Source organism: Neopsephotus bourkii, unplaced genomic scaffold, assembly GCF_033783945.1.
Source record: "Neopsephotus bourkii isolate Nb327-2 ecotype Australia unplaced genomic scaffold, CSIRO-AGI_Nbou_v1 NB_1052, whole genome shotgun sequence".
In the NCBI taxonomy this organism is placed as follows: Eukaryota; Metazoa; Chordata; class Aves; order Psittaciformes; family Psittacidae; genus Neopsephotus; species Neopsephotus bourkii.
This window is the reverse complement of record NW_026901541.1, coordinates 1,959,146-1,986,251: the sequence shown is the minus strand read 5'-3', so window position 1 is coordinate 1,986,251 and position 27,106 is coordinate 1,959,146. Positions and strand designations below refer to the sequence as shown.

Sequence of the window (27,106 nt, the reverse complement as noted above, 5' to 3'; positions counted from 1 at the left end):
GCAGAACTTGTAGCTCTGAACCGAGCGGCAGCGGCACGAAAAGACCAAAGCTTTACTTCCGCCTTTAACGGCGACGGTCGTATTTTACGACGCTGGGTCTCAATTTACGGCCGAACCCAGCAACGGACACGTCGTAGTCGGGGCGGGGCCTAGAGTGGGCGGCTCCCCACAACGGCTCCCTCTCGCGTGGCTCCCATTGGCTCTCGTTCGGCTCCCGCCCTCCCGCTCGGCTGTCCAGCGGCCGCTTGTAACCCGGGCGGGAGGTGGAGGCTGTCACGTGACGTGCGGCGCGAGCTGGGGCTGGGGGCGGTCACCGGCGGCAGGTCCCGAGGATGCGGTGGCGGTTGCTGTGGCTCCTCTGCGCCGCCGCCCGCTGGTGGGGCGCCGGCGGCAAGACGCTGCGGGGCGGATTCGCCAGCGCCGCCGCACGGCGAGACCCGTGGCGGCCGGTGGCGCGGTTCCAGTTCTACGGTGGGTGCTCGAGGGAGGAACCGGGGAGCAAGCTGTTGGTGTGAGGCATTAGGGTGGGATGCCTCAGGCGGGGTGTGTAACAGGTCTGATACGCGCCGCGGGCCGGCAGCGGAGGGGCAGCTGGGTCAGGAGCGGGATCCCGCGTTTCGAAGCAGCGGAAGAGGAGCTGGTAGGAACCCGGCAGCGCCGCTATTCACTAGAGAAGGGAAAAATGCCGCTGTGGGCGCTGGGCGGCGCGCCGCCTTTCGTGTGCCGCGGCCTGACGTGGCGGGAGTAGCTGGGAGCGCTCGGGCGCTTCAACTTTGACATGCATCTCTGATTCTTCCCCCCCTGGAACTCCATCAGGCGAGCGCTGTGCTGGACCCTGCACGTGGCTGTTTCACGTCACTGGGCGTTTTTAGTGTCACCGTGCACCAGGACGTAAATTCTCGCCTGATACCTTCCAGATGGGTTTTCTTCCCTGTGTTGTTAACTCCTCGTTAGTAGTAACCCTTGACTGTTAGTTCTGAGAGGCTTAGCAGTAGGCTAGAATCCTGTTAAAATAGCCTGTGCACAAATACAGGTTGGAATTGACACTGCTACACAGAAGTTTTACTTTGCAGAATAGATGCAAGCTTAGTGAGTGCTATATACAACGAGGCTGTGCTGATCAGCATGCCTTTCCTACAGGCTCAGTATTTCAGTAGCTTAGACTATTAGTTAGCTTCATGGCAGAGGAAACTGATAAAGGGTCTGGAGAATAAGTCCTATGAGGAACAGCTGAAGGAACTGGGGTTGTTTAGTCTGGAGAAGAGAAAGCTCAGTGAGGACCTTAGTGCTCTCTACAGCAGCCTGAAAGGAGGTTGTAGTGAGGTGGGGGTTCGTCTCTTTTCCTAAGTAATAAATGACAGTAGAGTAGAAGAGGTAATGTCCTCAAGCTGTGCCTGGAGAGGTTTCGATTGGATGTTAGGAACAGTTTCTTTGGAGAGGGGGTGGTCAGGCATTGGAACAGGCTGCCCAGGGCAGTGGTGGAATCACTGTCCCTGGAAGTGTTTTCAAAAACAGATAGATGAGGCCCTCAGTGACATGGTTTAGTGGTGGTATTGACAGTCCTGTGGTAATGGTTGTACTTGATCTCAAAGGTCTTTTCAAACCTAATTGATTCTGTGATTCTACAAAACGTCTGTGGAATGCTTCAAAAGACAACCATGAAGATCAGGCTTCCTCCCAGACTGGAGGAGTCCTGTGAGAGGAAAACAAAAATGTCTGCAAGAAACAAAATCTAGTGGGATGAAGGAAAACATGACATAAACCCTAAGAGTTGGAGTGTGACCTTCCAGCACTGAATGAGAGATGATAGATAAGGTGGGGATAGCTAAGTAGTGACTTGAAAACAGTTAATTATTGCCGTCCTAGAAGATATTTGTAGAAGTGCTCTATATAGGTCTAAAGAAAAGAACATTGCTTAAATCTGAGAAAAGAATGTTAAGGTTCAAGATGACTGGTTTAGGTGTTCAAATATAATTTATTCTCCAACTGTATGTATTTGCAGTCTCAGTGAAGCCAACAAGGTCTTTTTTTAAGAGCCTTATGTTAAGTTTTCATAACTTTTATTAGCAGTTTAGATAAACTGTAGTCCATATAACATTTTACAGATCCCAGAATACCACCTTTTTTGAGATTTTATTTCAGAACTGCTGTATTGCAGCTGGTTCTGAACAAGCAGATACTCCTGGCAAAGCCTTATTTGAAGCTGGTAGTAGTCCATTGACTCACATCCAGCTGGTGCCTAGGTTAGGTGGGAGAGAATATTGCTCTAACGGTTTAAAAAACATACAAAGCTTGCTGAAATTTCAGTAAATTTATGCTCTTGCAGTACTAATTCTTTTTTCTTCATTAAATCCTCTTCTAATTTAGGACACTGTTACATTAAAGAATTATATGGCAGCATATAATGAAAGAATTTATCAAAGTAAGTTTGAGGATTGTGGAATTACCCAGACAAGATAATTGTGTCAAATAAGCTGATTCTAAAGTGGTTAAAGTATTTTTCTAGGCCAAGATGCAGCCTATAGGTACACTGACACATTAGAGAACACTTTTGAAGTTTGATTTTCTTTGTATCAATTTGATGTCTGTCATCTACAATTAAGTATTTTAGCTCTAATCACCCCTTAATATGAAGGCCAATTTACATAACTTCTTCTGGTATTAGATTCAAGAGCTATTTTATGATGCTCATAATCATGCTACTGAGGTCATAAAGCACTAGACTTTGAACCAGTTATTGAAACTGCTTGAGACACTGTCTTTACTTAACTTGGGAAAATAAAAATTGGGGTGGAAATAAATAAAATGTCTGAAATTCTGTATTAAAAAAGGGGGGGTAGGGAAGGCTGTAGTAGAGAAGGCTAATGACATTTGGGTTAGGGCAAAGGTTTGTTTAAGTATCATCACGTTAAATTGTGCATGCAGTATTGTGTTAGAGATATATACAAATTGTTTTCTGAAAGAGTTTGAAGAATTTTATGGGAAGTAGTGGTAAAAGTTTAGGAAATAAAGTGAAGCTTTAGTGCTGCTACTGATAAAAAAACCTCTATGCCACACTAGTTTTTTGTCTGTAACTGACATCAAAGCAGATTAGTTGATTTTATTTTTTAAAAATCAAGGTGACCATGCTGTTCTGTGTGTCAGAATCAAGAACGTAGCAGTAGCTGTGACAAAAGCAGCTAGACTTCACCTGTTTCAAGCACAGGAATGGCAGAAGCTGCAGAATGGCATCGAAGATCAGAGCTGTACAGAGAAGTTCTCCAAAGCTCAGCTGACAAGTGAGTTGTTACTTTTTTCCCCCTACTAATTAAATCTTCTATGTATTTAGAACCTTCTGAAGTTACCTATGCATATTTACTTCAGTGAATTTGGACTTTACATCAACTGAAGTAAAAGCACGACTTCATCCTTCGGTAATTAAGAATTATTACAGGGAAGTAAAATTACTTTGTTCGCATCACTCCAGAAGACTTCGTTTGCAAGTTATGATTTATTTTGCTGCTGCAAAATGAACAATCCTTGACTAGTAATGGCTTCAGTTCAAACAGCCAAACTTTATGAGCAGTTCTAGCCTCATGCTCTCACTTGTGCACAGCTCAGAAAGGGTACATGTTTGGCTGAAGTTTCATTCTTCATTCAGTACAGAGATTTTCTTTAACTTAGCTTGGAATAAAAGTTTGTTGGGTTTTTTTTTTACCTCAAACTTTACCATAAAAAAGCTAATGTTGAGTATTGGGAAGAATTTTCAAAGAATACTACTGTAATATGAAACTGAAGAACTTGAGAATCTAAATGCTTGGGTCAGTCAAATGTACAATTTGAGTTGCGACTACAAATGTACAGTTCGTGTTTTATTGCAGTGGAATGAAAAAAATTAGAGGCAGCCTGCTGCAGTTACCTCTAAACTTCTGAAATGAATGCTTGTGAGGTGGGAGTATGTAGCCCAAGTACACAGTAGAAAGCTGTAATTTTGTACCTGCAGAGATTTTCTTTTACAACCTTATAATCATTACTTTTCCAGAGGTTCTTTTTTTTCCTGTCTGTAATGTTACCTGCAATAATTAATCTGGGTTTTGGTGCATTACTTTAGATCTTGCCTGTGTTATCATTTAATGTTATTTCACCCTTTAATTTTAAAATTTGGTATTCAACACTGAATCTCATATTCATATGTTTTTAATATTTGAGCTGGGAATTATACCAGTGCAGAATAGGTAGGTTATCTTGTTACTCTGTTGTTTATGAAAGAACATTTCTCATTTGTCAGGAGGGTCTTGTTCCCCAGTTCCATGGAAATGGCATTTTTCAAAGATGAGAAAGCAAAAATTAAATTGTATTTTCATTTCCATGAAGGCACAAACCTGTCATGCTTTGAGGTACAAAACATGTTAGAAAATTTTTAATACAGTAGCAAAGAGAAGCTAATCAGATAAAGCTTAACTTGAGTATCCATCTAAATGTAAAAGAACAGTAAAAAACTGAAGCATCCAGTTATGTATCTGGAAGATAAACATACTGAAATAATTTTTTCACCACTTATTGGTAGTAATGTTGTGAAACCCACTTAAAGCATAAATTTCCCTCTAAGGAATTAAATTAGCATTAGAAACTTCATTCAAATGTATCTTAAATGAATACAGCTTCTTTTAAAAATACGTTTCCTCTGTGCGGCCAGAATCCCTAGAGTTACAAATTGATCTCCTGGAACGCTGTCACAGTGAAATCTTAACACAGATGTCACTTCTAAGGATGTAGCTCCCTTACTCTTGATCTGAGCTGAACATGAAGTGCTGCTGAAATGACTAGCAGTTGGTCCGTCACTCCTGTCTGTCCCAGTGGTGTATCGCTGTTTTCTACTGTGTTTAAGAATGATGTGACTACAGGGTGAGTTGGATCTGTTTGTGGATCTTGGGCAAAATGAGTTGCATTTTTATTTTTTCTTCATTTCCTGTGTGTTTGCTTGCAGATTTAATGGAGAACTGGTAAAATACACTGTGTGATCTTTAGGCTTGATGCAAATAAGTGTGTCAGAACTCAGCTGAGGGTTGAGGTGGAGAGTAAAGCTAACCCTGTCAGCTGCAGTTTGCCTTTCATTTGAATTAAGCATCATATGAAATCTAAAATCTGTGTTTTTAAAAATATTGGTTGTTTTGAAGGGAGCTGGTTCACTTTGTATAATCTGATTGACAAGATATGTAGCTCCAGAATGGAATACATTCTTATCGTTACCTGAACAAGAAAAATCACCTGTGTTAAAACAGTTTTCTTTTTTTATATGATTCTTGTGTCTGAATTTGTACTTCATGACAATTGCTACAAAGAAATGTATAATATACGTTTCTTAATGGATCATAATGTTGATCAGTTTGCACCTTTAGATAACAGAAAATAATGAAGTTGAAACAAGTTTATTTAAATACATAAATGTTTTTCAAGGTAAGCTTCAAGTTAGGAATTAGTTCTAAATTTTGCCTACCAAATGTTTAGAGATAATGAGTTTGCTAAAGGTTGTTTTGTAAATATGTTTTCATTTGGAAAGGCCTTTATGTAAAAAAAGCAGAAATAGCTTGTTTTGTAGTTTTTAAATGAAAATTTTTCCTCAGCCTTGGCCATTGTTATCTTCAAACTGTTAAGCTTAAATAATTACAGTCCAGTCATTATATTGTTGTTTCTTCTACAGAGATGGCTTTCATTTATGGTTGAACTGATCAGCACTCGAGTTCAGTAATCAGTGTAATAGTATTTGCAGTTCTTGCAGTTTCATCCAGACATACATAGCTACAGATTTCATTTGCAGCAAAAGTTTATTTTGGAGAGACTGTGCTTGGTTAATAGTTGCTTTTAGGAGAAACAGTGGTAAGACTGTTGAGCAGATGAAACTTCAGACTCTTGCCTAGTTGATTTTAAATATAATCTGATTTGTTATGGTCTTAGGAAGATGCTGTAAAATATGCTAATTTGCACCTTTAATGCGTGCATGCTGTTGTTTACTGAGCTCATACATGGCTGTTCCTGTTTGGTGCTCTAAATATCTTTGAAAACAGAACAGAATAAATTTCATAAAGGTATTTTTCACACTGCAGAAGTATCTGTGGAATAGCTAGTCCTGTTGGTACTGTACTAGGGGACGGAAATGTGCTAAATGTATGAGACACAGTCTGAAGTTACTGGCTTGTGGCAGAAAGGAGCCCTGCCAGTGAGTCTAAGAGCTGAGAGATGGAATGAAGCACGTATGCTCACCAACTCTTGTCTCCACCCATCTGAAATAAAAGATGAAGTTGGAAATCTGATCTCTGGTGTTATGGCTAGCTTTGAAAGCAAAGACTGTTTGGTACTGTTTGTTGTTTATAACCGGTATATCGTGACGTGGGTTTCAGTTTTATCTTTGTTCAAAGATGACTTTTCTAAAAAAAACAAACTAATCAAATATTTAATCCTATTTTTGTTTTTCTTCCAAAGTGACTGTGAACCACACAGAGCAAAATCTGACAGTGTCCCAGATTCCTTATCCAGAAACATGGTATGTGTTTTATGTAGACAAGTTTACCTGCGAGGAGAATTATTCTGAATCCGAGGATATTCAGTTTGAAATGGTCTTACTAAACCCAGATGCAGAAGGCAATCCATTAGATCACTTTAGCGCAGGGGAATCTGGTAAGATTTTTTTTCTTAAAATTAGATTTGTAAGTTAAGGATTTGATTACCCAAACAAATCAGTACTTAACTGTGCTTGCAGAAGTATGGGGAACGGATGGTAGAGTCTCTTAATATTCTGCTTTCTCATGGAGAGTAAACTTTGTTTTCCAGCATTACAGAAAACTCTTTAGACTGACTTTCCAAAACTTGCCTAACTGGAAGAACAGATGCACAAGGAAAGTTAGTGTTAGCTATCTTCGTTGACAGATATTTTTCCTATGTTGAAATTGTAAATTTCCACTTGAATGTGAATTTAATCTTTGATTTTTATTGAACTCATTAAATGCATTAGCTGTGTAAAGTTTTATTCTGTGCAACATGAACACATGCACAATAAAAAATTTTGCCAGTTCAGTGTTCAGGTCTTGAAGTATCTTTGTCACAGACCTGCAGATTTAGTATTTGTCAGTCCAGAATTTATTTTATTTAAAAAATGCAATTTTTAATCCTTACACATGCAAGGAAAAACTTCTTAGAAGTGGTTCAAGACAGCAGTGAGAGAAATGCCTATAAAATTGTATGGTTTGGATTATCTGAAGCAACCTAGTGTCTGCTTCTCTACAGCGCTTAGTTACAGCGCTCTGGGAGGCCTCATCAACCTGTCACTAACCTAGGTCTGTTGTAAGGGAAGACTCCCGTATGTTTAGTCTGCCCTCATATGCAGATTTAGCCTGCATACCCAGAATGAGCATGATTGCTATGCTTAAAATCATATGCCTTCCTCTTATTCGTGGTCAAAGGCAGCTCCCTTTCTGGAGGGAAGAAAATATTCCCTGAAACATTTAGCAGAATCTGTAAGAAATTAGCACTGTTAATCATTCATTTTTCAAGGCTTATAAATTGACTGGCCTGTCTCTTTAATTTCTTAACTGTGCTTCTTAATTTGCAGACTTAGTTGGCAGGTTTTATTTGGTGAATCCATATCCAGAACTGATAAGGTTAATTTACTAATTCTCAAAAAACAATAGTAGTATTCTTTTGCTAAATCAAGAGGCAGAGCAGCTATAAGACGTTGTGTGGCTACTAGAAGTGGTGTACAGACATCCCAGAGAGGTATCTCAGCTCTGTATTGATTATATACGCAGATTTTGAGCTCTTTGTAGCAGAACTCTGAACAGCTTGCCCACTGAGTAAATGCATTAGATACAAATGTTTAGATATAACGAGTAGGAAACGGGATGAGCTGTACACGACATTTCTTCCACAGTTGCAGAGGAACACCTCTGTTTATTCAGAGTTAAAACTTGCATCGGGGCCATAAATCCTGAGGTTATATGCTTGTGTCTATTTACAAAGAACTGAAGAGAATTTAATGTCTCCTTTGCTCTCTCTTTTCATGTTTGGTTTGTTTGGGTTTTTTGTTTGGGGTTTTTTTTGGGGGGGGATGTTTCTTTGGGGTTTTTTTGTTTGTTTGGGGGTTTTTTGGGGGGGGTTGTTGTTGGGGTTTGGTTTTTTTTTTTTGTTTTGGGGTTTAGTTTGGTCTTGTTTTTCTTTAATGCGTTTCTGGGGAATAGTAATTGTCAGTTTTCCAGAAAGGTGTGCAGCTTAGGACATTAGGGTATCAGAGAGAAGATCCAGCTTTATTTCGTGGTTCTTTCATTCAGGCAGCTAAAAATTGCATAGTTACGGATGGGTCTAGTTAGGTCATGTTCCACTGAAGATGTGTGGCTTGACACAGGAGATCTCAAAATTAAATGGACTATAAGGAAAGTATAGGAAAGTATTTGAGACTGTAACGTAGTGAGATGTTTGCCTTGAGAGAGAGGAAGCCTGGCAAGTAATCTTCTACCATTTTACATGGTAGTGGGTTTTTTACATAAGACATGACACCAGTGGAAGCTAGGATTTCTAAGGGAAGTTGACGAGGTAGACAGCATTTTGAAGATGAAGTTAGGTGTTTCAGATTAAGGTACATAAGTTTTATTTTCTCTGTCAACTCTAGGTTCCTTGAAAGTCAGGAAACTTAAAGACAGGTTGAAAATCACCTTTCTGTGTTCTTCATAGTTGTATTTCAGTGCAACTTTCTCTAAATCCTCAATCATGTGCCAATCATCCACAATCTGTCTTTGATTGGAAGGAGCTTTCTATCGTAAATGTTTATTAAAAGCTAGTTCATTTTCCTAAAGAGTTTTCCATGTGTACCCATTCATCATAGTGAGAAATAACTTATCTACAGAATCCCTGCCAATGTCAGTGGGTGTTTTTTGAAGCAGAAAGATAAAAAGTAAAAGAAAGAATAGCAGATTTGATCTGAAGTGCATATTTTGTCATTCATAAATCATGCTTTTGGGTAGGTATGCAAGAGAAGCAGAATATTTTTTTGTTGTTGTTTTTAGGAATCTTTACTACCTTACGCTTTTTATTCTCTCATTTCACTATAAGCATGTCAAAAATAATTCAGTTTAGCCATAGAAGTTACAGTACTAGCAGCTATTCAGAACTCACCCAGTTCTGATGTTTTTCAACTTAGATATTGAAATGTGGATGATTGCACTGTTTCTAATCTGTTTGTGGAGCTGGTTGAAAGTTATTTGCAGAGTTATTTTCTTGCTGAAGGAAAAATGCTGCTCAGAATCTGATTTTTATGGGCAGTACTTGGTTTCAAGGAAGGTTGGAGAAGGAAAACAAATTTTCTGTGAGAAACATCTGTTTACCCATGTTTGCTTGTCACTCGCTCGTTTTGACCCTTCGAGAGCTCATATTATGGGTTCCAAAGCTTCCAGTCAACAAAAAAGATTGCCAGGATGCAGGTCTTCAGGGAAGCATTTTACTGGACTACTTCTAGACTAAACATTAGAGGATTTCTGATTTATAAATAATATCAAAAACTTTGGGCATTTTTTCAAATTGAAAAAAAAAACATTCTGTGAACTTACTCAGTGTGCTATTTTTTGTCCCATTTTTCTTTAATCTAAAAATTTTTCGCCTTGGTCAACCGTGCTCCTTGGACTTACTATTTTCTGTGGAGGAAGAGTGACACCCAGTGGTTAAATAGATTCAACAGAAGTCTTTTCTGGTTTTCTCTCATCTCAGATTATGCCTTTAAAAATTGAAGGGGGGCAGGGGAAAGAGCTAAAAGTGAGTCCTTTAATAAATATGTTTCTGACTTATCAAATGAGCTACATTTATTTTCTGTTTATCAAGAAGCTGTATGCCACTTCATACTATTTCAGTAATTGCTGCGAACCTCTTCCTATTTGAACAGAATCTCTCCTACACTCAAAGCTTTTGTTGAATACAAAATACTTTATCAGATCAAATAATAGCTCTTTGAAAAAATTCATTGACTTTCTTGGATAAAGTAGGCTAGGATTTACTTATTTTATGTGTACTGTCACTTTTAGGTGACAGTTACTATGTAATTTCACCGTGATTTTATAAAAATACCCAAGATAGTTTTAGTTATTTACTGCTAGTAGCAACGTTTCTTTACAAAAACTAACCCATATTTATTCTTTTCTTTTTTTTTTTTCCTCTTTCCCCACAGGGTTGCATGAGTTCTTTTTCCTGCTTGTCCTAGCATACTTCGTAACTGCTTGCATATATGCACAGTCCCTATGGCAAACACTTAAGAAGCGTGGACCTATGCATACTGTACTAAGGGTGTTGACAGTTGCATTACTGTTGCAGGCTGGTTCAGCTCTTGCCAACTACCTGCATTTCTCAAGGTATCTTTGTTTATTTTTACTTTCAGGTCTTGAGACTTCAAGAACATTGTGTTGTAAAGATGAGTACATGATCTCTTTTGTGTCAGTTGTAACAAAACATAGGACTGAATTTTTAGAACTACATTGTTGCCTAACTGTACTTTTAAGAGAGGGCATGCACGTAAGACTCACCTAAAAATATACTCTTTTTATTCTTTCATCAGTTATTCTAAAGATGGAATAGGAGTACCTTTTATGGGAAGTTTGTCAGAATGTGAGTATGGTTGTCTACTTCTACACATTAATCTGTATAATACATTAGCAAATGCCATTGTTGGACTGTACAGTATCACTAGATTCTTTAATTAAATTTTTAGATTTAATTTGGAAATACTAAAGTTACTCTTCTGAAAAACAGATTTCATTCTGTTTACAGTAACTGCATTTAAAGTTACACAATTCTGATATTGTTTAGGATTTTTTAAAGTATTTTCTTGTCTGGAGATTCCTTCCTACAAACATTGAAATAGGTGCCTATCACATAAGTAAATGTTTTGGTACCTTAAAGGGTTTTATGGAGTTTGCATGAGCTAGAATAGTGAAGTTTTTTAGGAAACCTAATCACATTTTATGGGATGTGTGTCATTTCACTAGCAAATTTAACATTGGTCATAACAAAAAACATCAGTCTTTTGCAACACAAATGATATGACTCCTATGATGCAAAAAATGCTTATATAAAGCATTATGTTAACAAAATATTTTTTTTCTACTCTGTATAAATATTCTGAGTTATCATTGGAGCTTAATTCCTATAACATCCCTTCCCCAAATGCACTAATTTACTCCTGCTGTGTTCTTCAGGGTTAAATGCTGTTGGGGCTGTTGGGGTGGGGGTTGTTCAGGGTTTTTTTTTCTGTACTTCACCTTTGAAGCACGGGGGGGTCTTTCTAAGACTTTTGATTGGCTTGAAAAACCTCAAGAAAGTAGTACTGTGGTCATGTGATAGCATTGGAGAGTTAACAGCCTAAACAGAAAAATATTTCCCTTAGTTCATTTAGAAGCTTGCAGTTGGAATTAACGGCCTCTTGATGGCACTTGGCACCACAGTAATTTCCTCTTTCTTGTTTTAACATTTTGAGTTAGCAGCTCCTTGCATTAACCTTTCCTTCTTTTCTCCTGAAATTAAATTAAAGCAAGAATATGGAGGTAGTCATAACTCCTCCACAGTGAGAAAACCAATATTAACTACCCAGCCAGAACTTCAGAAAGAGTAGCTGCACGTTAGATTTTCTCTGAGTGTTGCAGTGAAGAGCCAACTTTTACTTGCTTAAGGCAAAGTTTATTAAGAATAAATTTTATTTTTTTTTAATCAATAAGCTGAAATTCAGATGTCCTTGCTGGTTTTAAGGTTTATGGTTCCTGAACAAGTAGAAGAGGTGAAGTAATAGAAATGTGGAAATCTTCAGTGTCAATTACAATTCTAGGTATGTCTGTTAGGAAGAAGTGTAGTTTGAAAGTGGAAGGTGCTGCCATTTTTCCTATATCAGAACAGAAATCCAAGTTAAAAATAAATGGTAGAATTTCTGTTCACTGCAGTGGTGCCAGAATTGCTTTCTAGAAACATGTTCGGATACTGTCCTAAACAATTATTATTTTCATACCATCACTTAGTCTTTACCATATATAAAGACCTGACCCTCGGTCTAATTTATCACTCAAGTTAATTGTGTAAATCACACAAGTAATGCTAATACTCAAAAGCATCATAAATAATGCTGTTACTTTTTTGTAAGATTGAAATGCGAAAGTCAATATTATTATGCCTGTTGAATAGGCAAAAAAGATGAATTGTGATGAAATCAGATAACTATGGTGTCAGTTCAGTAGCATGTGACTTTACACTGACCCTGGATACTGGAGGATTATTGTAACTTTAGAAATTTCTTTCGACCTTCTCACTTTCTGACAAGGTGTATGAGATGTCAAAGATTAAAGCTGGTGCTGAATTTTTGTCTTATACCATTTTGCCTGGGAATCCACTTGAATTGTTGCCACACTGAAGCTGAGCAATATCTGTATCCAAGATGTGATTGAGAGATGATGTCTGGCTATATCTTATAGAGCAAGTTATCTTAAGGAGTGATAGAAAATAAAATGCTCTCTAGAACATCCTGATTTGCTCAGTCATTTCTCTAGCTTGGATTTGGGACACTGGTTTGGCATGCCTTTGGTTCACGTAACAATTTTTAAACATTTAAGCATACAGACTGTGAGAATACCCAATATATCCCAGGAATAACATACTGAATTCTGTTTATATTCATATTTTGCTAGTGTTTGCTGTCAGAGAAATACTATAGCTGATCTTCATTCAACATACTTCCCTTGTGTGCATAATACTCTCTGTACAGGGACAATATTTTCTGTTCCAGTATTTTTAGTAAATGTCAAAGTGCATTAATCTTTAATAATACAGCCCAGCTGATCAGGTCTAAAGCTAACAACCACCTAGAAAGAATCTTCAGTTCTTTCTACCATTAGGAGTACTTCAGCAAGGCTAACAAGTAAAGACTTTTAATATATTCTAGCTTGGTTTTCTGTATTCAGATAGAGCTTCAAACACAGGTTTGAGACGCTGATTAAGAATGTAACTTCATGGTGTATGTGTTAATTGTTCCCAAACAAAGGGAAAAAATGGACATAGCAAAATGAAGCAAAGGTAGTTTGCATTTAATAAGGTGAAATACAGGCCCAAATGAACTTTGTGTTAGGGCTATTCATTATATTTTCCCCTTTAAGTATCTCACAGTGGAATTTGTCCTGAATATTTGTGCTTTCTGATGCAAGCTACTGCATCCTTAATATACAGTGCAATTACTTTAAAGTACAGTGCAACTATCTGACTTTTGAACAAAAGGTTTTCAGAGCAAAAAAAGGAGCTAATTTCATCATGTTTTATATTTGCAGTGTGATTAGCATACATATGATTTTAGTTCTTTAGCATTTATAAGTATATTTATGCAGACGGACTCCTGAGCCCAGAAGTCTTTGACCCAAGAGTGGGACGTGGAAGGATGTGTGTGTGTTGTTGCAGAACTGCAGCATAACTAGACAAAAGCTGATAGTGGTCTGTTTTGTCACTGAAAAGTACTCAAAATATCCACATTTTGTGGGAAAACAATCTCATCTAGTCAGACTACCGTCAAAATTACGACTAAAGGTGATAGAGAGGCATAAATGTCCATCCTTCGTTCGTGGGTATATAAAACATTCTTTTTGCTTTAGAAAAGAACTTTATTTTTGTTGTGACTATTTTTCTTTTGTTTTCAATAGTGTGTGACATAGTCTCACAGATACAAATGCTGTATTTATTGTTGAGTCTGTGTATGGGTTGGACAATAGGCAGAATGAAGAAATCTCATGGCAGACCTCTTCAGTGGGATTCCACTCCAACATCTACTGGCATTGCTGTAGTAGTTGTCGTTACACAGGTTTGTGTTTTATATTCATTCTTATATTGAAATATACAGCTGCTATTAAGTATGACAGAACCAAGAACCAAATAATTTCAATATTTTATGAGGGAGAGAGTATCAAGACTGGAAAAAAACCCACAGCATAATGTGCACCCAGTATGTCTAATAGGTAACAACACCTTCTATTTACTTGAACAATTTAAGGTGTAGCTCCACAGTATGTTTTTGTTCAGTAGTAAAACCACTTAAGAAGTTCCCACAGTTTTTCAAGCTTCTAGTTGTGCCAGTTGTTTTTAGCATTATGCTGTAAACCAGATCAGTGGAATGATCTAGATTTGCACACACACAAAAAAGGGTGAGAGAGAGAGAATGATTTCAGCACAGTAATTTTGCTGGTTTATAATGTGATCCTATAAATAGTTGTAATCTGTGCAACTGAGGGGTTGTGAACTACATTGTGCAAGGTAACAACAAGCAGCATGAGAGGAAAAATGAAAAAAGCTGCTGTCAGAAATTCTGTCACAAAAAAATTTGAAATCCTCAGTGCCCATCTCTTAGAACCACTCACCTAGGATGTTTAATGGTCTTTGCAGTCAATATCAGGGAATTCTGGAAAGGTTCATGTGCATGATTGGTCTTGCAAATATACAAATGGTCTGACACATAATTTCATTCAAATATTTTCCATTAGTATGAATTAGAAAGTCAAGTAAACCAGTTAACTTAAAAGTAAATTGTAATGGAAATCTTTCAACCCTCGTGGTGCCTTTTGTAAACAAATTTTTTTAAATCGCAGCATAAAGGCAAGAGAATCTGAAACCCATTGAGAAAGAGGAGCAGGGAGAAGCTGGAGACAGTAATGAGGAAGAGATTATACTGAAGATTTTGTGCTATTTGAGTAGTATCTGTAATTAGTGCTGCTTCCAAACTAAATAAGTGGACTGCTAAAACATTAAGAGTAGCTGGGAGCTGATGTTTCTTGCTAATTAGGAATATAAACCAAAGGCTATTAAGGTCAGTGGGACTGTTGAATTTTAAAGGTAGGTTCATTCCACCTTACTTTGACACCCGTCTAGCACCAGAAATTTTACATGCTGGTAGTAAAGAAGACTTCTGACGTGTATTTTATTCATGTCTCTCCAGTTGTACATACATGGGTGTGTTAGTAGTTTGTCGCTTGAGACTGAAAAGTTTTTTTGTTGTTGTTTCTTTTTTAACTGTACATGGAAAGGACACAGTATCATCAGCTTGATCTTTTTTTTTTAATTGTTACTTGTGGTAAAAATGGGGGAAGGTATCATATGTCTGTGCTGCTTCCCCCAGTGTTGATCCATTACACATTTGTGTTGGCTTTTTGAGCACTGCAGGAGCATTGGCTATTTTACTTTTCTCCACAAAGCCACAGCTCTACCCCATCTCCTGGTACTGGTGGGAATGTCAGGCTTGGAAGGAGTCTTGTAGGAACAGAATATGGATATTGGAGTATGTCATTGTCTGGGTGGTTTTGCACACCCATCTCAGTGTCTGCTGTCTGCAGCAAAAGTTCACTGGCACCAAGAGTATCCTTGCCGCTTCTGGAGAAGATACTCTTCATCGCATGGTTCAGTACATATATACAAAATACATACAAAATACACCTTCTGCTGCATTTCTTCTCCTTAATACAGGATGCTGCTGTTGAGTGCAAGGGTGCAGGTTCCAGACCACATTGCCCCTATCAAAGATTGTGAGCTCATGACTTCATTCTCTGGATTATTTTGTTGTTCACTGGTCTGTCTAGGTTGATGTGGGTGTTGGATCTGCTATAGCACTTCTAATGACTAAAATCTAGAATGGTCTCCTTTCTATCCTGCTCTTTCCTGGAATTTCCAGTTTGCTCCCCTGCCAGAGCTTGGACAGACTTACATGGATGATCAAAGATGTTCTGAGGACTTGTAGTGGAGGGTGTTGGAAACCACATATATTACCCTAATACAGCAGGTGAAGACTGAATCGTATTTTATTGCCATTCACTGCCTGTCCTCATCTCAAGCAAGTGGACAGTCTGGGAAAATATGTTATTCTTCAGCTTTACTGCATTTTGACTGGCAAACTATCTGACCCTGTTTGCTTGCTACTAGATTCAATTACTCAGCAAATTTTCAAGGTTTTTTTCATCCTCTTTGTACCAATGCTGTGGATTCTTTCTTTTTGTTCTTTTAGAAACAATAGCAATTTCCCAAGCTGTGTTTACAGGTTACCGTCAGTGTAGGGTGGACACAGCCTACACTGTGGAGGTGTGGAGGATTCCACTTCTACAGGTGGTGTCAGCAAATCTCTTGTGGTCTTTGCAGCTGCAAAAGAGGACAAGTCTGCCATTCATCATCTCCCTTTGCCTTAACTTGTTCTTTATTTCAGCCTCAAACAAAAGGTTCCCCGACTGCTCTGTATTCATGAAAGATTCCACCCTCTGCTGCTGAGACACCAGTCTTGTTCAGAACTTTCTTGGTGGCAGTCCTTTCCCATCACATAGACCTGATGGGATGTGTGATGAGCAGTTTCAGTTTTCAGGGCCAATTGGAGTGGGGGCAGTGATTCTGGGAAGACAGCTGATCACTTTGTACCTGACCAAAATGACATAGATTCTTGCTGCATTAGACATCACACTTCACAGGGGTTCTTAGGTACACACCAAAGGTGTGATCAGAATGAGCTCTACCTCTGACCTTACATCTCAACCAATTTGCTGTACTGGTATTGCATGACATCAGATACCCAAGGACTAGATATGGTTAGAAGCAGGTAGTTAATCCACTTTGCCTTGCTGCTACTTTTGATTTCCCTTTTGCTTCCCCCTTCTTCTTGTGTCTCAAAACTGATCTGCCTCATGAGAACCTCCCTTTAATGGAGATTGGTATGTTATCTTGGTTTGCCATAAAGTCAGTGTCAGCATAGCGAAGGCAAGGAGTTCTACCATAATGGTTTACTCATGAAAAAAAGGAAGAGTGTCTGGTTCTTCACTGTATGAATGTGAGGTTCAGCTTGTATTTCTGGAGCATCATGATGATGTCTGTGGCAAACATTCTTCTAGCATTTGAAGAGGAAGACCAATGCTGGCCAGTGGTTGGTGTCCACTGGGAACCAACATAGGTCAGGAGTATGTGCAGGTGAAGTCAGGCATTTTGAACAGTGTGTTATGTAAATAAGGACATGGTCATTCTCCTTTACAAAGAAGCAGTTGTGACTTTAAGGCTGGACATAGCTAGTGTGAGTCAGCTCTTTAGCTGCCTAGTGCATCCAGTTCTTTTGTCTACAGCCTAAGCAGAATTGTTCTTCGGGATAACAATTAGAATTCCCCCCTTGATTTCTTCTCAGAGCTCAGACGTAGTTCTGCTCATTGCCAACAAAATAAAATGTCCCTGATAGCCACTTCAGCAGGTTGCTGTGTGGGTGTTTTTTAAGCTTGTTCCTCATATTGCAGCTAAGTGAGGTGATACATGCCTTTCTGTGATCAAGATAAGAGACTTCAGGACTTACTGACCTTAGTTTCTCAGGCATAGCAAATTAAAGAGGTCATGCTTGGCTGTGAAAGTTCTTCCTTCATTGAGAACAGATTGCTTAATCCATTGTAACTTACGATCACTTCATAGCAAAGAATTCTCTTTTATAGGATCCCCCTCTTCCATCCCAGCTTATAGTAAGAGCAGTGACACATGTTCACATTGTCTGAGTTTCTAGTGTCTTGCATGGATGGTTCTGTCTCTGCCTCTAATGTCTCTGCCTTCTGCTTATTTTGGAATAATCTAATGAAACTGAAGGAAGCTGTATTTCTGTGATCTTACATTGCTGTTACTATACACAGTCTTTGATCAACTGATTCCTGTGTTGTTTACACAGCTTACAGTCTTTAAACAGCTAGTCCAGAGCATACCCTGCCGTCAGACACTATTTTCCCATGAGGATTTGGACTTTGTTCTCATGATTCCTTTACTCCAGCTCTTTGTCATCTTCTCATGAAAGTGGCTTCCCTCATTGTTGTTACTATTGGTGTAGGTTAAGGAAAATTCAAGCCCTCATGAGCTCTGCTCTTTATTTTCTCAGACTATGTGTGTCCAGTCCAGGGAAGTGTAAACATCAAAAGGGAAAATGCTCTGTACAAGAGTGCAGTGTAACACAGCTTACAAAGTTCTTTTGTGTAACCGATAGAACTCTTGTTGCCTAAGCCTATCCTACCCGGACTGAAATAAATTCTGTGACAGGAATACATCAATTTTGTATTGCAGACACAATTTTACCAAACACTACACTGTATTTCGGGGTTTCAGGAGCCATTTAGTCTTACTTCAGTTTTACCCCCTGACAGATTTCTCAGTCAAGTAATGTGATCATTTGAAGATGTTTGCTTCTGAAATAGAGAGCTATGGTGGGGACATTTGAAGCCTCTTGGTCAGATTGTTTACTAGTGATCAGTGATGTTCAAGACATGCATGCTTCATGTCTGTCCTTCTCCCATCCTTTCATTTTCCATCCAGGTGGTTGAGGAATGACTGAAATGACAGCAGTCATGCTTGCCCATGTCATGGCCTAGGTAAGGGAAGGGAAAAGTGTGAGAGTACTCTCTGAGGATAGCCTAAGCAAAAATGATCCTGTTTTGACTGATGAGGCCCAAGGCCACCCACCTCTGGAAGGCACAGGTGGATTTTTTTTATTATTATTTTTTATTTTTTTAAGTTAATATCAGTAAACTTTTTGTCTTTATGTAGTTAATATAGCGAGAGCACCTTTGAATGTGTTCAGGAAGGAATTTGACTAATTTAGTTTTCTAAATTGAGGCACACAGTGTCTGCTTCTGAAGGCCTTCAGAGCTACCTCACTCATAAATTGAATTTGCCTACCCTTCTTCAGAAAGCCTGCTTCATTAGGCACCTGAAACCTAAGTGCAGGTTAGATGTGTGTAGTAAGTAGACTGGATTCCAGTGTATATTCAAGTCGTAAAACGCCATTCAGCTGCTACATGATGCTGGGAGAATCTAAACTTTATGGGTATTCTAATTTATAACGTTAACATTCCCAAAGTCTTAAAAAGGTATTCTTCAGCAAAACCCATTTTTTATGCAGCAAGTAGGCGCCTGCCTCCTACCCAACTAAGATTCATAAGCTTAGGCACTTCTTAGTCTGGTTTTCATTAGAGGATCTATCAATTTTCTTTCTCACAGTGCTCCTACAAAATCGAGTTCTGCAGCAGATGGATGCAGTGCTGAAAGTTAAAAGGATTACTTTCTTTTCTGTAGTTACCTGTTGGCTAGAGCATTTGTCCAGATGTTGGAACAGTATTTGGAACCTGTGCTGCTCCCTATCCTGGACCCTCAGAGGTTTCTGAGCTGCTGGCTTGCAGAGTCAGGCTCACTCACCTTTCTGACCTAGCTGATGTTGAATTCTTTTCTCCACAATGGCACAGCTTCAATAGAAGGGGTGGAGAGTGGCCCACCCAAGAACAGCCTATAGCCTGGCAGTTGCGGCACTCTCCAAGAAGGTGGGAGATGTGAGCTGGATATCCTTTAGGCAAAGAAGGGAATTGTGGGAGATCCAAGTTCAACCTGGGTGAATGCTTGAGCCTTTAGGCTATTGTATAAAAGGGGCAGCAGCACCACCCTCTTACTTCCCCATCTTTGAAAAGAAAAGTGAATCCTGTTAGGATTTTGAAAGAAAAGGCGTAGTCGCCTGCCTTTGAAACAAGCTTTACAGGTTGTGGATCTGAAGTGGAAGGAGACACCTCCCTGTAGCCCTGTGGAATCATTTCAGTGGGCTTCCTGCTGGGTAGGCCTACTCCTTCACTAGATTATTTTTAACTAGGTTATGTTTAACTAGATTATTTGGGATCTTATGCTAAGGTGCCACATTCCTTCTGTCCAAATTAAAGGAAACTTTATCTTGTCAAACTTTTAGGAAGTTACAAATTTCAGGAAGTTAGACTGTTCCTGCCAGTTGCACTTGGAGTAATAATAGAGAAGTGACAAACTAAAAGCAGTTCAGGCAAGGGACTAGTTGTGCGAATAACTTAATCTGTGGTGGGAAGATGAATTGAGGTTTAGTGTAACGTTGTTTACTCTAAATGTGCTTTGCTGCTGTTCTTTTCCAGAGCTTTTTACTAATCTGGGAGCAGTTTGAAGATACGAATCACCACAGCTACCATTCACACCATGGCTTAGTAAGCGGTCTGCTTATTGGCCTCAGAGTTTGCCTAGCTTTATCACTGGCTGCTGGTCTTTACCAGATCATCACAGTGGAGAGAAGCACGCTGAAAAGGGAGTTCTATATCACCTTTGCCAAAGTATGGGTTGCATCAGGGAAACTGATCCTTTCTGCTGTAAATATAATTGTGGCATGCAGTTGATGGAAGCACTAAACTCTCTTCTTCCATAAGAAAGTTAATGTTTAAGTGTCTGATTTGATTAAATTGCACTCTGTCATCAAACTCTGAGTAGTCGTTTTAATTTGACAAGGAGTAGAGAGCTTTTTTAAACAGAAATCCCACCTTTCATTGTGTGGTTTTTGTTCTGTTGATTGAAAATTAAACAATGGGTTCATAAAATAGACAGAAATGTAAATGCAGTTCCTCTAACTGTCATTTCTTTCTTCTAAGCTGGCATGTAGTCATTTTATAACTTAAACTCATCTTCTCTTTCAGGCCTGCATTCTCTGGTTTTTGTGCCACCCATGTCTTGCAACCATTGCTGTAATATTCAGAGAATATCAAAGAGAAAAGGTATGTACAGGCAAGATAAAAGAGATGGAATTTGAATAGTAGTTGTTCTTCATGTTTGGTGTTTGTTAGCAAACTCATGCTCTTAGGCGGTTAATCTTATGACCCCAAAGCAACTTGAAAAGTCTTAGTCACACAGCTCTCATTGATGCTAATGTGAGTCATATTTTACAAAGGCATACAGGGTTTGAATCATCTAAGAGTAGTAATTTCTAGGTTAAGGGAGGGAGAGGGGGGAGATTGTTAAGTCAAAGGAAAATGTGGAGGGGTGTTTTGTTTTATTGTTTGCTTGTTTATTTTTAATTAAAAACACCTTGGGGTTTCTTTTAACAAAGCTAGTAGAAAGATAAATCAGTGGATTTTTTTCTGTTGTTTGCTTTTTAGTCTTCATCCTTTAAAAACTTTATGTGGCTAAATAGGTCAGGGAACCTGTAGCTGAACTGTATTCTTTAGATTAAGAAATCTGTCCAACTGTGTAGTTTGGTTAAGCGCTAAACAGTTAAAAATAAAGGTGGACTTGCTGGGTTTCTTGGTTGCTTAAACATATTGGGAGTTAGAGAACTAGTGCGTGGAGCCTGCCACGTTCAGATAAAAAGCACTACTATTCTCAGGTGATTGACTGCTTCATTCCAGAGTAGAGTTTGCTTCTTTTCTTTATGGTTATAACCATCTGTGCATTTGTATGCAGATATGTTCAGAAATTGAGCTTTTGTTTGTATAGAGGATATGTAAGGGAAAGAAAAAGGTTCCACTGAAAATATATAGTAAATTAAATACTTTGTTTCATTAAAATATATATATATTGAAGGAGAAAAAGGCTCCTCTAAAGCTACTAATAAGCCTTTTAATTTTTGTTTGATTAAGTTATCATCAGCGCAACAGAACATGAGAGATCAGTAAAGGAAACTTTTGCAGTTTTGAGATTTTAAGCTTGCTGAAGAGAGAGTGCAATTTCTCCGGTCTTGCGTTTAAGCAAGTTTAACCATTGTGTGCAGCTGCAGTTCCTACGTGAACTATGATAATTTAGCTGTATTTCCTTCTTTAAATGCACTTCAATATAATCAGTAAATATCATGTTTACGTAAGGAAAACATGTATTTTAATAGAGTCTTGTATACATAAACTTAGACTTCTGCTTTCTCAGAAACAATAGTTACCTTTATATGTTTGATAAATACCACCTTAGATATCTTTTACACCTGAAGAGATTCACACTGAAAAAAGGTCTGGCTAAGTGAGACTTATAAATCACTATCCTCACAGCTCCGTGACCGTGTTAGTGCAAAGTGTTTATAGGCTTTTCCTCCCTCCCCCTCCCCAACTCTGTTTGTTGTAAGAATAGAATATCTAAACATCACCTCTGCTTGTGAAACTGCATGGGTGGTGAATTGCAAGTCTGAAATTCCCCAGAACAGAGACTGCCAGAAGGCTTATGTGACTTGCCAAGGGCTACCTACCAAGTTAAAAACACCCAGGTGTGAGAGTCTGAATCCTGGACTTGAGACTCATGTTCAAATCTATGTAAGTGCAGCAGTATTAAAAGGTTTAAAGTTAGACCTCAAGTACTTACACAGTATGCTGTAGAAATTTATTGTGGGTTATTTGGTGGAGGTTGGGTTGGGGTTTGGTTGGGTTTTGGTTGGGGTTTTTTTTTCACTTTTTTTTTTTTTCTTTTGTCTAGATTATTACCATGGGTGTTATCCTCTGTCAATGCATCTCCATGGTTATCCTCTACAGACTTTTTCTATCTCATAGTCTATATTGGGAAGTATCTTCACTGTCATCAGTGACATTGCCACTAACAGTATCCTCTGGACATAAAAATCGACATCACTTCTGAGATGTTTAGGAAGAGTACCTTCTGTAATAAATGTGCAATAATGACTTAAATATACAGGTATTTTTGTCACAGGTGTGTCATAGATTGGTTTCACTGGAAAAGAGTAATAATATAAGAGCACTTCACAGACCTTTGGTCTGACAAGTTCCCTAGATTGATCTGTTGAAAGTATTGTGGAGTAGAAAAATCCATAATTTGAATAATTCCATAAATATTATATGCAGCGTGTGGTGTTGAGCTGTATCACGGAGAAGTACAATGAATCTTTTCTCTCTCATTCAAAGACACAAAAAAAAGTCCTTGTTTTGTATCAATACAAGGTTTGAATGTCTTACAAAATGCAGTTCTTAAAACATACAGGCTCAAAAAAGTCTGAAATTGGCCAGTTGTGAAACTGGTGTGATGTGTAATGATGAGTAAAAGTTCCTTTATTTTCATGCTTTAGAGAAAATGTATTTTATATATAAGTATAAAAGAAGGGCAAACAAAAGAAGGGGAGTCCTCTACAAAGCACATGTAAAACGTTCCCAACTGCCTGTGAGAAACTTTGCGTTATTATTGGTGTAAAAGAAAAGACACTTTTGCAACTAGTATTCATACTGGTTAAAATTTTAAGGGGAAGGAAAATAGGGTTTATCTGCCTTTTTTTTTTCTTTTTTTTTTTTTTAATAAATGTAACTACAAATTTAACCCAGTAATGAAGGTCTAAACAGTATTTGACACTTAGAAGGCATAGCAACATGAAGATACTTAAAACAGCAGGCTTGCATCTTTTAAATAAAAAAAAAGGCAGAGAAAATAGAATGGGTGATGTGGTACTAGAATTTTAATCCTGATATAATTCATTTCTGTTACATTGAGGATTCAATCATAATTAAGCCATATACACAGATTAAATTAACAGAAGCATTTCAAATAAATGTTGGTTTCAGTCATCAACTACCCATGAATTCCTGCCCAAGGATACTTAATCAGGATTAAATTTTCTATGAATAATTGAAAAACAAAATACTCACTGGATTTGTTATAATCCATGTTGGCACTGGGTTCTAAGTAGTTGCCATCTTCCATCCATTGTAATAAAGCCATACTACTTTGTGATGCCCTAGTATTCAGAAAGCCATTGTAAATGTATACTTTATTGAAGTGCCTATTTATTATGATTAAATCATGCTGACATTTTATTTCCTTCATAATAAGAACATACCTGTTACCATTGTGAGTGAAATCTTTCTTTATGGGTTTGCTTTAGTATTTGTCAAATGTTAGACTTCTTTTCATACATGTGTGTTTCTTCACAAAATGGGTTTTATTTTCTAGTAAATGGATGTTTGTTTCTTCTTAACAGTGTGTATTTAGTTATGTCTCTATGAAAACGTGAAGACACCGGGGTTCTAGCTTTAAAATAGCCCTAACTTTTCTGTTCATGTTTGCCTCAGTTGTAAGCATAGTTCAAGTCTATTCCATTTTAGTTTAGAGGCAAAACTAGACATTTGCCTTTGACTAAGGCAAAATGGCAACATGACAAAGTTGCTCATTAAATCATCTCCTTTCTTATTGTTTGTAATTCAGATTAAGAATGGCAGGTTGAGGCTGGAAAAGATGAGATATTATGATTTCACACAATCTTCAGAATGATTAAAAGATTAATTATTACATTCCTCTGATAACCACACAAAAATATTATTGGTTAAACTTCAGTCTTTATTTTCCTGCTTATCTCTGTACTTTTCATCTTTGCAAGAAAAAAGCATCCTGTTTTTTGATAAGTCTCCAATAATGCAGTAGAAGAGTTCTATCTGTGCTCATGTGTAAGACATGAAATTCACACATAAAATAGAATTTTCTGATAGACACAAGAACTACTTTACAGTTTACGATCCGTTATGATAAAAGTTCTAACCTATGCAGAAAAAAAAGTATGTGACTTTCAGAAGGACACTATTTGCTTTATTCTCCAGAAGTGTTTTTTTTTTCTTCCTGTAGTCCCTCACTTCAGTCAGTCAGTATTAAGGTAAATGATACCTTAATTTCACCTTATAAATACACCCTACAACAACTCATAAAATGAATTCATAGTCAGTCTGATTGTAAATACAAAGCATAAGATGTTGTCTCTTAATCTTTTGCAGATTGCCCCGTAAGTCATCCGGTGACATTATCCTCTTAGTTTTGACATTGAAAATAGAATTTTAATTTTGCTATTAATGTAACTCTGGCAATTAAATATGGCTTCCTAATGGTAAGCAGTACAAAGGACGTGTTTCTACCCAGGGTCTGTTAGTGTTCTTTCAGTACCAGCACTCCCCAGTTTTATGTTACTAAATCATTAATGTGTAGCAGTAGGTCAGTATGACTGCAATAATATTCAAGGTGTTAGTTGATTCAGTACAGGATATCTTGGGGGAAGGCTTCAAGTATGACTAATTTACGAAGCTTCATCCTCACCTGGTCTCTAGCTAGCTTAACTGCCTTTGGATCGTGCCTGAAGAGTGGTTTTGAGTATGTGAAAGCCTATCTCTTCTTCCCAACTTACATCTCCTATGAAACCAGCTGATAAGACATTGCTTTTTTCATGCTTATTCACAGTTACCCATTTTATCAATTTGGTTTCATAACCTCATCTTGAAAGAATAGCTTCCAGCCTTTTTTCAGTTGTCTTCAATCAGTGCATCTTGCCTGGAAAACTTTCTTTCTCTTTTTCTAAAATGTGCTTCTCATCATGAAGAAAAAAGTATGTTTCCTGTCACAAACTGGGGCTTTTGCATACATCGGAGGAACTTGTGATGCACTCTGTGTCAACTGTGCGTTGGGTGACAGCAGCGGTCAAAAACACTCCTGCAGTATGCCCATAGCCCCAGTGCATAGGTGGTGTGGATTTGTGCCTGCTGAAAGGTGCCATGTATTCAGGGAATTCTCGCAGAGAGCTAGGGCAGCTCTGGGCTCCTGCCACCTCACCACTGCAAGGGGTGTTCTCCCCTAAGGCAGCACTGTGCAGCACTGTTCAGTTGAGGTCAGATGACAACACCTCACTTGAGAGTTTCTGTGCATTCTGCAGTTCTGTTTTGAAGCTGCAGTTACATTAATTCTATTGCTGGCATATTTCAGTGCTCAGAAAAGTGTAAATTGAAGTTGGTTGTGCTCCGAAGAAACCCACTTCTGTGTGTGAGGGGGCACCTTCTTACCAGCCGTCACCTTTCCACTGGTATAGATGCCAGTTTGCATCAACTGTGATTGGTTGGTCTGGGGGAAAGTATCCCAGTTCAGGAGAAACGAGGGTGAGATCATCGACTTGGTCTATGAGACCCCCCACAAGCTGGCAGGAGGGATCATCCTGCATTGCTCTGGACCAGCTGTGTGGAGGATGGAGCGGTGCTAGGGCTCATCACAAGTCTCCTTAAGCTATTCACTCATCTTCTGTGTAGAATGTGGTTATTGTACATTTATTTAAAGTGCTTCAGGTAGGAAAATTAATATTTACAATTAAATATATGTAGATGGAAGTGGGAAGGTTTGATTGGAAAAATATCAAGTTTCTAATACATATTGCTATACTAAGACCTCCCACACAAGATAAACATTTATAGTCAGGTCTAATGAATATTCCTTGCTGGTTCATGTGCCAATGGAGAGCCATGGAAGTATCAAAATCTTTTTGTTTGCATCTTGAGCCTCTACAGAACTGGAAGAATATTTTATTTGGCTCTAGTTTATTGTGTGCAATGTTATGCCTCTAGTTAATCCAGTGTTTATTAGGCTGGCCAAAGCTGATGCTGTACCTTTTAATTCTTCTTGTGTGACTATGCAATGTACAAAGAGCAGGTGATCCTTGCAAATGTCAGACATTAAAAGAGAAAGTATTGAGCTGGTTTTCAAAGGATGGTTCTTTCCTAAGCGCACTGATACAACTAGGCCGTGAATTTCCAGTGAACAGTAAGTCCTAATTCCAGTTTTTCTTAAACCATTATTTTCTGCAGATCTTTTTCCTGTTGTGTGAATTCCATCTCTCCCACCATGCTGTTTCTGCCCTCCCCTCTCTCATACATATGACTTTGAGTGTAATGGGTGTCATTTCTCTATCTCTCCATCTGTTCCCACGATCAACACTCACAGTCCAGCCCCTACTTTGCATCTAGTATGCGTACTCTCTTTATCCTTCCTCTGTTTTGATTTCGCGCTTTTCCTGCCTCTCCTTCACCCTCTCTATCATGTCTTTAGTCTCCCTCGCCATCAGACCTGAGGGCGTGGGTTGACATCGCAGCTAATCTGGGCTGCTAGCTGCCTAGAAAAAAGAGTGTCCCTGTTTCCCTGGCCACACACTGCCCTGGCTTCCCCTTGAACTGGCACTGGCTGTCACCTAGCAGTTTAAGGGAGATAGAGCTGAGGAGTTAAATGAGTAGAAAACTCAGCCATTAGCAGCAGCAGAAGAAAAACAAAACGTTGTTTAGCTCACTTAACCAGGTCATCAGGATTTGATGAGTACCAGTACTGCTGCTTGGGGACAGGGTAGGAAAGGCACATTAAAGAGGAGCAAGATCCCCTTTAGGAGAGCAGCTGCAAGGTCAGTCAGTCTATTGCGAACTATCAGCCTTGAAACTCCTCCATCTCACTCTCCTGTATGTCTTCTGCTGCATTTTGAGTGCTAAGGATTGGCCTGTCCCTTCCCTGAACAGCTCTTTACAGCAGCATCAGGAGGGGGGGG

At 38.6% G+C, this 27,106-nt stretch overlaps 1 protein-coding gene across 1 annotated transcript; it reads left to right on the top strand.

The window, feature by feature from the left end:
- The first annotated feature begins 290 nt into the window (after nt 1-290).
- On the top strand, nt 291-26,268 carry GPR180 (G protein-coupled receptor 180). Its single transcript, XM_061361097.1, has 9 exons — nt 291-471; nt 3,120-3,278; nt 6,460-6,654; nt 10,184-10,364; nt 10,568-10,617; nt 13,680-13,837; nt 19,941-20,132; nt 20,490-20,567; nt 22,246-26,268. Exons 1-9 carry the CDS (start codon nt 333-335, stop codon nt 22,402-22,404), a joined length of 1,311 nt encoding a protein of 436 aa, XP_061217081.1. The 5' UTR covers nt 291-332; the 3' UTR covers nt 22,405-26,268.
- Nucleotides 26,269-27,106: the final 838 nt, after the last annotated feature.